The sequence below is a fragment of the Bombus fervidus genome, chromosome 2 (assembly GCF_041682495.2).
Source record: "Bombus fervidus isolate BK054 chromosome 2, iyBomFerv1, whole genome shotgun sequence".
In the NCBI taxonomy this organism is placed as follows: domain Eukaryota; kingdom Metazoa; phylum Arthropoda; class Insecta; order Hymenoptera; family Apidae; genus Bombus; species Bombus fervidus.
Window position 1 is genome coordinate 6,207,301 of NC_091518.1, and position 10,633 is coordinate 6,217,933.

Here is a 10,633-nt window from a genome sequence, read left to right on the forward strand (position 1 = left end):
TGCCTTTTATGCTTTAGAAAAATTCTGTAACCTTTGACAAAACATTATAAAATCTCTTAGATCTAAATATCGTTGTCGGATGAGATGTATGAATGAAAATTTACAATTATTGAAATAATACGAGATTTCGTAAAGGAGACTGTTGTGGAAAGAATGCCCGTCCTCTCAACATAATAACCTATTCTTACAGTTTTTACAGTCTTTTACCATTTTTACAATTTTACAGTGCTTACAAGATTATAGAACTATGAAAGGATTACAAAATAGTTGGTTAATAAAATAAATCGTTTATTAAGTGAAAAACAATATGACAAATAAAAGAAACAATATATATATCTCGCAATGGATCTTTTTTCTTTAAATACGATTCATGTTCTTATTGTACCATTCTTCACGGTGGAAAGACCGATCTTTTAAAAATGGATCGTAAATGATTTCAATATCGGTCCAATTTATTATTATGTACTCTTATAAAATATCTATCGACAGTATGTAATATAAGGAACACCAAATCACACTATACATATTATAGAGATCTTATTACGAACCTAGTTATTAATCTATTAAATATAATATAAAGATCTGTCACGATAAAAGTATAAGAATAAATATTCCAATATGAAATAGTTGAAGAAGGGAATAAGACATAAACCCTTTCAATCTTATCATATTTTCCAGTTATGGCCTTTATATTCGAAGTTAACAAGTATCTGCTGACTTATAGACTAAGCTGTTTATCGGCCGCACAAACTCTTCCAAAAAAATACACTCAAATATTCCAATCATTTCGAATATTCCAATTAGAAAAAAAAAATAAAAATAAAAAATAAAAAAGATAAAAATACCTATTCAAGAACATCAAAGCACGCGAAGTTCGTAGTACCACGCTATATTGAAATTATGACGCGGCGATATATCAAGATTTAATTAACAGGTTTACGCGACTGATTTGAAGAGTCCTATAAACACGCGTCCTCTTGGATAACAAGATATCGCAATGCGTCTCTCTACCTATCGTCTGTCTCTCTTTCAGGAGAGTAAAATTTTTCTGAGTCCGTGAGCATTTAAAGGGTATAAGAGAGTGGCCTTTGGAGAAGGGAGGCCGTAGGGCGAGAAGAGACGGTGGTATGGTATCTATCTGGCGAGTCAGCTGTCCGCGTAGGCAGCCCGCGCCTCCGTTCTAGCGAACGTCTGTGAAAAGACATATCCAGAGAGACCTGTAGGACTCGACTCGAACGATCCCTCGGGGTTAGGGGCCCTGACCGTAGGAAGAAGCCTCAGCTGTTTGCCGATGGAAGCCGTAGGACGTTATTTACGCCGCGCCGTCTAGCTCTCAGCCTGTAGGCCTTGCGTACTGCGTTGCAACACAACAAACAGAAACGCCGCCGGCTGTTGCTGAATACAGTCGTGCATGGTAATACGTGGCTGATATGCTCCAACGGTAATATGGTAATACCTAGCGCGATCGAAGGTGTACGTTCTTCCATCGTAACCAAGCGAGGAATAAAGGGCAGAGAATGGAAAGGGAGAAAAAATATGGACGGAGCGCAGCAACATAAGCCACACGAAGAAGAGAACACGGAAGCAGTAGAAGGAGGAGCGGTCCGTACTTATAAGATCTACACTGTAGATCGTATTTCGAGGACAGGACACGCTCGAAACGTGGCGGAACGAAAGCACGTGCTTCCTTGGTTCGATGAGTCTCTTGCGAGCTCAGGAGAGAGAATACCAGTCAGAGAAGGAGCGGATTGCGTGACGACGAAGTCGAGGTTATCGTCGATATTCAGAGAGGAAAATATTGCGTTCGTTGCTTCGTCAGCCAAAACTAGCATAAAATACGTTTTTGCTACCTCTTCTCCTTAGTTGCATCACAGATACTTGCAAATGTAAGTGACGGTTAATTAAAGATTCCATTCGAGAAAGAGATCTTTAATTAACTTCAAGTCGACATTATTTGGGACATTGATGCTATTAACAAAGTTGTTAAAACATGTGCAGATAGTACAAGACACGCCTCGCGAGAAAGCCTCGTGATTCTGCCTCGCAGTGTCTGTACATAGCTGGGGCTGTGAGGCATATTTGATCTCGATAAAAAAACCGACAATCGTTGGCGCGCATCGAGGCAGTCTCGAGGTTCTGCCTCACGCTGTCTGCGCATAACTTCACGTCTCACCGCGAATGGAATTACGAAACCAACTGAGAATCTAAATATCCTTTTCCTTTATGAAATTCTATATTACGTACAACAGTTATTGTAATCAGCTGCCACTTTTGTTATTAGGAGAGATTGTGAAAATGGAAAAAAATGTTAAACATCATTAATTGTAAGTGGAAATTGTGAATTTTCGAATATCTAATATTTCTCCTCCTCTTCTTCTTCTTGCTTGAATTTGCATTTGCAAAAAAGATTAAACAATTCATCCTATTTTTATGATCAAAACCGATTGATAAAATTGTTTTTAAAGGTAATTACTCTATTTAAAAGAATTATAAATAAATATACTGCTATGATAAGGCTAGTTTAATAGAACATGATGTAGGGAAATCTGTTCAAAATCGTAAAGTTAAAAGGCATTAGACTTAACTTCTTAATTTATAAAACAATTGTGCAATCAAACCTGTATTTTTTTAATGCTTTCAAATAAATGTAAAATATCAAAAAGTATACTATACAAAAGTATTGTAAATTAATGATCAATCATTAATAATTTATAGAAGTATGATATACAAAATTTTGCATAGAATCTAATATTTGATTATATAATGTAGCTACAATCGTGTTTTAATTTTAATCTCAATTTTATCTATTGTACTCCTTTCTCTAAAAATCGCCTTTAAAAACGTAGATATATTCATTGATTTACTTTAGTTTTAAAACTTATTCTATTTCATCTGGAGTCCTCATAATGCAAAACTACTGCTATCAGTAATTATAAAGCCAAATACGTCGACTAAGGAACAACAATGGTGAAATTGGTAGAGTTCTAAGCATTTTTTCAGAGATTCTTAGGAAGTCATTAAGAAAACATTTTCCTGTACAAACACTCAAAGATCGAGGTATAAAATGCAAAGATTTCTTTACGCTGTACGCTACAAATTACCTGCATAACTATCGGTGCAAATCAAAATGCATCGACGAACAATAGTAGGTAAATTTCAGTAACCGGAGGATTTCTTCGTCCCAATTATGTAACAGGAAGTAATCCTGATAATTAGACATTATATCGACTGACGGGACTGAGGTGTCGTTAAAGTTCCCCAGGAGCGGTGTTTTATCTGACGGAAGCTCGTTCGTCTTATCCCCGGCAAGAGAGTGGAGCGGCGGCCGAACGGAACAAGGGATTCTTTGTAAGATCGTGGTACGAGCACCAAGTAAATCCTTCGTTCTCCTCAGGTGAAACTCGCTTTCGGCAACGAGATCCGTTTCCCACGGTACGCCAGGTAACCCAGAGCGTTTTCCCCGTAATGTGGGTCTCCACGATACATCCCTTTCTCCCCTCCACTCGCTTGGCCACTTCGCGGTCCCGCTCCCCTCTTTCTCCATCCATCCACCTCGACTGTTGTGTTCGACTATCGCCTCTTTTCTTATCTTTCTCTTGGAGTCGTTTGGCCCGGCCTAACTGTGAAATCAACGAGTCTCTTTCTTTGCGGTTGCGCTTCGTAGTCTTCGTCGTAGTCGTCAGCGGCGGCAGGTAGGAAGAAAGAAAATTACCGAGGAAGTGCAACGGTCGATGTAATGTCGCTGATGTATTCGCAGCGAATGGAATGCTAATACGACGAGCTAATACGACGGCGCATCACTGTCTTCGATTCCAATGTATACTTGGTAAAAGCGATATTATGAGATTGTAAATTCGGTTAATGGTTCAATATTAATTCAAAATGGAAGAATTTTTCGTTGCATTCGTAGTATAGCAAGGAAGGGATTATTTTAGTCAAGTAAGTTTTAACATTATGAAATTCAGTTTTGAATTTTGCACGGAATAGACAAATTTGTTATATATTATGAGATATTAATTAGTATTATTAATATAACGAAAGAATGAGACAATATCGTGTATTGTAAATCCAGCAAGAAAAAATACCAAAAACTGATAGGGTCGCTAACTTGAGTCAGTAAGGAGGTATTATAGATGAAATCATAAAATAAACAGCAAAATAACTTCCAAAAATGAAGTAATATACACGCACTATTGAATTATGATAATTAAAACCGAACAAACTTTTTGCTTTTGATGAGTAGACGTTATCTTTGTAGAAAATTATGCCGTTGAGCTGTTAATATATACGTATACTACACTGTATACTTCACTGTTTATTATGTCACTAATAATAAATCTACTAGTATAAAGTCTGTTTTCAAAAATAGATATCTCAAAAATTGTTCGAAACAGAATTTGACGAATTATAAGGTAGAACTCATTTCGAACGTTATAACTCATTTCGAACTTGGGCATATTCTGAAAACTCCGATTTTGTACCTCATCGTCGAATTCGTCGAATCGATAACGATGATAGAAATGAATGTAAGAAAGGTCATATAGTTGGCTATGTGCTATAATGTGCACGTGGAATGCGCACGGTTTTAGCTATGATCAATTGATAATCTTATTTAACGCTTTATTTTACAATCTCCCTAATATTGCTTTCACAAAGCGTGCTGGTATCGACGAAGGATACTGAACGAGCTGGCGAGACTTTGGTAGAGGAACCAGGCTCCGTGCACTTTTGGCGCATTGTGCACGACTGCCCTCTCTCTTTCTGTCTCTTTCCCTTCCCTTTCCTTCCTCTTTCTGTAGCATTTCAACGACTCTGCCTGGGATAATAAAGACACGGCCTTCCGACATGGCTGAACTTTACGTTTAAAAAGATGTTCCTCCGACCTGGTATACAGCCAACGTGTACTATCGTGATTTTAGTATTGATTATTTAGTATAGATATGGATGGAATATTGTACATAGTGGTCTATTGTTTGTTTGATCGAGAAAGTGGTGATTAGTCGTGAACAAGTAAAGTACGGTATAGTTAAGTATTCTACATAAAATACTTTTATGTAGAAATAAAAATTTTCATTTTTTTTTTTTTCAAGAACTGCTTTGGGAATTAATTCTGTGAAATTTGTTATTTCCGTTTCGTTTAATTATTCTAAAATTCAAAGATATGTTATCCGTGAAGATGAGCAGTCGATTACGCAAAAAGTTCAGATACGATGATCGGTTTGAGTTGTTGGGAAGGGAACGATATCTTATTGCATCTTCTTCGATTTACGTTCAAGTTTATACGTTCCATCTGTGTTGAAACGCAAAAATCTGAAGAGTTTATTTGAGATGTTCGTAAGAAAGTTTTAAATGTATTTTTTTGCCAGTTTCTTTTTTTAAGCAAATAACTATGTACAAAATTATGCAAAATTTTACTTGTTTTCTTCGATCATCATTAAAAAATTATTTTTTATACAATAATAATTAGACTACGTATATTTATGCAAATTCATATCCGTCTGGATACATCTAAAAGAATAGAAACTAAACAGAGACTTGTTTTATGCGGCAAATATTAGAATGAATACTGTACTTTAAGTATTTTATATATGTCGGAGATGAAGGGACGCCGGAGACTTTCTTTTGAAATATTTGGGGAGGTCCCCGATACTTTGGTCCAGACTTTCTATTATAGTCGTACTTAAACAATGAAATTGAGAAATAATTGTTTATGAGTTAAGTCAATTATGATTATCCGAGATTTATGACAGTGAGCTTGGACTCGAAATGACATAACGGGTCACTGAACGTAGCCACAGTCACGGGAGGGACGTGTACCTAACAAAGGTATAAATTAATTAAATAACTCTCTTTAAAAACAGGAATTGACCTGAGGAATACGGAGAGGAGTATATAAGGGCAGTTCCACTTGGACCGAGATTCAATTCGATAAGTTCGACTAGTACAGAGAACGCTTGTCATCCCGTTGATCGTGTATTCGTTATCGAACCTAAATTCATCGTCATAGACATCTCGATCATTCGATCATCGATATCACTTGTTAACTTTTGTAATACATTCCCATAAACAAACATCTGATATAAGACAATTATGGACAACTCGCAACAAGACTCATCACACGCCCCGTTTTCTAAAGATGATCCGACATATATTATATATTTAAAAAGAATATTATACATCACAACTTTAAATTCTCCATAAATACAGTGCAATAATATCAGAAAGCACCGATTGATTTTTGCAACGTTCCTAATCATCGATAAATTTGTGTTTCTAATATTTAAATCAGGGTTATGCTTGCAATAAGGGTCAAGCATTACAAATACCAAGACTCATATTATTTAATTGAAAAGATGATCCAAACATGATTCGATTCGTAACTATATTTTAAACTGCCAATCATATTAATGAAAGTACAATTGTCTCGTAACGATACGTACTCCAAAATTATTACACATTAATTAAATTAATGTATTGCAATTTTAAATTAATTTTGCGAATTTAGAGAAACGAAGCACGTCGAAATAAATTCATTTTCGTTTAATAAATTTATTCAGTGATAAGATATCCTCATTCATCTCTGTTACGAGAGACATTTAACTCTGATTGATTAAACAACGGCTAAACAGTTAAATACATAATCGTTCAAATTCCTTTTTCTTTCACAAGAGTTCCTTTTTTGCTTTTAAACGAATAAATAATATTCTAAAGAACTATTTAAGGCGTTGTAAACCTCAAGGTATTGAGAATTTTGCAAAAGGTATAAGCATTTAATGACGTCTAAATATCTTCGGGTACTGAACTATTTAGCTCAAAATAAAGCAAACTTAGTAGTTAGTTCAAAAAACAAGAAACAGCATTAGAACGAATTCTGTATTAATAGATAATAAATACAAAACTTAATTCATTGCAGAAGCAATATTGAAATGTCCTAATACATTGCAGACACGTTATAACTACATATATACACTATTATTTCGAATATTCTGTTCTTGTCTAAAAAGCATATTTTTATTCACGTACCTCTATAAATTCTTTTTAATACCACGACGATAAATTTTTTATATAGATGAGCTAAATGGAATAATCAAAATATTTATCTTATTTATTGTTGTATGAAAAAACTTCTCAGATCAAAGTTACGCTATTTCTAGAAATAAATGTATTGATGATGCAACTCTTTCTCGAGGTAATTTTTTTACGAGATTTCAAAAACAGTAATATTTTTTCAAGTAGAACCCCATATTTTTTGTACGTTATACATTAACCGATATATTTTTTTATTCTCTGTACAAAAGTGTCAAATATGGTTGTATCTGAAAATGCAGGATTTAAAAGATACTATCCGATGATTAAAATATAAATCGTCAGTTAGTATTCGTAAAATCGAATCCGTCACCTTTCAACATTAAAACTTTTCTTCGATAAAGAATATCTATGTATGAAAGTGCAGCCTGAAGTGATCTTTAACTTCAAAGCCATTCGATGCTATACACAGAACGTACGTAGCATAAAGCATCGCTTATCACTATCTCGAATTGAGCATTCTAATATCTTTCACAATGAAGCAACGTCTCGCGCCTGAATGAACCTCAAAACGGTAATTATAAAACCATTGTCAATTTATTCTTGATTTAAGTTCGACGTACATGTACATATATACTATGATAGCTGACTAAATTCTATTTAATTTTAAGTTTTAGAATTGACTTTCAATCGTCAATCAAAATATGTCGTAACATCTATATACATTTTCAGATTGCTTTCAAATTTTAGTAATAGAGTTATGATAGTTATGTTTTGTTACATACATGCGAATGAAATTTTAAGATACCCAATATATATCTATATAAAAGCTTTCTATGGTGAATGTTGAAATTACATTTGTGAATCACTATATATAGATACTATACCAAATTTACATTTATATCAAATTATGCACAAGTAAACTTCTTGTTTACTCCAAATCTATATAAAAAAGAGAAAAGAAATACTCTATTAAAGTCTGACGTGTCTTTAGTAAACTCTATATATTCGCTAGTTTCATGTGTAATAGTGCGTACTCCGAATTGTATGTACTCTGCAGAATAGTATCTACTTTTCATTTACATTCATCGTGTTGCGATAGCTGTTCAAATTGCATTTTGACGCATTATTAATATTGTGTGTGTGTGTGTGTGTGTGTGTGTGTGTGTGTGTGTGTGAGTGTGTGTGTACGTTTATGCAGACGAGTTATTTTTATCTTCTTAACATTTAAAATTGCGTAGCGAAGTACGATAAATGTTCAACTTTAATTTTTACCTATAACTAAACTTCCTGTCTCAAGGTCGACGTTTCTGAAATAAAATTTCTCATGTGTTCGTACATATTGCAAACCACAAGTACAGTATATACTTTTCACATACGTATTTTCGATCCATCTTCGATCGCAAGTATTTCCAGAAATTCCAAGAATCCCTCGACCAGATGCTTCTTCCCAACTACGCCGGCATTCGTTCGTTTCCCATGTCGGACAACGAATCGCTTGTGCTTTCAATCACCGGTTGCATCGATAAGAGAGCGAGCGGAAATGCAGAAGCAAAGATACGATGGAGCAAGTGTTACTTACGGACTGGTACTTTCTTCGGGTCGACGATGGCGAGACGTTCTTCGACCTTGTCCAGCTTTTGGCGCAATTTGCTGCTCCTATCGGCAACGGCGGTCAACTCGGCGGTTAGTTCGGCGAAGATGTCCTCGGCGGTGGTGAGAAGTGACGCGAGTTGCTTCAACGAGGTAGTCAACGCGCCATTCGCCACCGCCTCCAATTCGGCGCCCACCGGCCAACCCTGTGACGTCGATCCCGCCGGCACGTGTCCACGAGACAAAAAACGCGGTTCCACTCTTCGCAGCACGAACGGCATGATTTCTCAAATGAAATCAACCAATACACATTCACACATAACACTTGAACCGAAAAGTGGAAACACTGCGCCGCGCCGTCTTGAACGCGAGACACCCGCGGTCTACCGTCACAAATTTGCGACGCTTATCGGACGATCATTCCCGCCAGTTATCCAGCCGAACAAGGGATTTCTGGCGGTATTAAAAGACGAAACTCCCTTCAATGATTGTAGGAACTCCATTTTCTAAACTACGAGGTTTAACGTGGCGATTATTTTCAATACACTGTACACTTTTATTATTAGAAAATATATAACACTGTTTTTCTCTTCACTTTCCAATTATCATTTGAATCTCCTTACTCCCAGTCGCATTTTTTTTGGATGATCGATACAACTTTGACGGTTACGCGAGTTTCTTTTAAACGATGATTCTTTTTTCAACGACAACGAGAATGCGCGATATCAGATATGAATTTTTAAATAAAGTTTTGATTAAAACTGTCATATTGTTAGAGAATTCTTATGAAAGAGAAACGAACGAAAGAAAGACGAACAACGCGTCCGCACGACGCAACGGCGGTATACAAAGTGCCGGCCGGCCTGTCGTCGTGTCGCCGACCCGTTCTTCGGTTACACTCCCATTCATTTCGAACGCACCGAAGGCGCCTTTCCTCACACTTCATGGCAGCCATCTTTACTGACTTGAACGTAGCTGCAAACCAGTACGTACCAGTACCTAACGTCGATAACGTTGTTTCAGTTTTCTTATAATGCATGAGTGTTAACGAATGCTAACATAGACGAGTATATAAGATAGACATAACATCACATACGAAATATATGCTATCACCTAATGCTTCCTTTCGTGTCAGGTTCCAGAATTTCAAGACTTTAGAGTCAGTAGAGCTCCCATACCATTATAATGTCATTCCCAACGTTACCAACTTAGTGTAGAAGAAGATTACAGCGTTTGTAGTGTTTGCCAATAAAACTAAATTTAAATGTGGAATTTCAAATAGAATTTTGACACAGACAAAGTACAAGATAGTCTGTGATTACACTTTTCGTCGGTAACTGTACCACCAGTGAGATACGGAATAGACCTATCAACCAATGTATATTTTCGTCCTAGGATTCGGGGACACTAGAGCCCCCTTACTATTCTAGTATCATTTCCAACGTTACCGATTTAGCGTGGAATACGATTATAGCGTTTAGAGTGATTGGAATTAACACGAAATATGAAATTACAAGTAGGGTATAGGGGCAGACGAGGCACAGGATCGTACGTGATCGTATACCTCGTCGGTGATAGTACTTTGATTGCATTTATTAACAATTGATAAAGTCGTTTACTTACTATTTTTTAAGAATTTATTCCATATCTAATGTTAAATTTTATAATTTATTAACGAAATTGAAAAAAATGTAGAACAAAATATAAACGTCTCTTCTTTTGCAATTAATCATTATTTGAAGAAAGAAAAATTTTATTTTCTTTCTTCTTGTTTCCACTATAATATCTCTGTTCTTTTTAAAAATATCTTTTCAAACACATCTAAATATGTCCATCTATACTTCTCAAATTTTATTAAAAGAACTTCACAAGTGTATAAAACATAATCTGGCAAGCAATGTAGCACGAATTTGGTGAAAATAAATTGTTCCATCAATGTCTAACTTCTTACGTTTATAATGTATATGCATCTAAATAGACATAAAAAATTCGAAAATTAATTTGTATATCGTAC

General features: G+C 35.6%; 1 protein-coding gene across 2 annotated transcripts in view; it reads right to left on the reverse strand.

The window, feature by feature from the left end:
- The window catches only part of Gukh (NHS actin remodeling regulator GUK-holder), a 196,397-nt gene extending 186,916 nt beyond the window's left edge, over positions 1 to 9,481 (reverse strand). For both annotated transcript variants that reach the window (XM_072014506.1, XM_072014499.1), the window contains exon 1: positions 8,609 to 9,481. In XM_072014506.1, the coding sequence (XP_071870607.1) occupies positions 8,609 to 8,900 (292 nt within the window). In that variant the 5' untranslated portion in view covers positions 8,901 to 9,481. The remainder of the gene's footprint in view (positions 1 to 8,608) is intronic.
- Between the last annotated feature and the right edge of the window lie 1,152 nt (positions 9,482 to 10,633).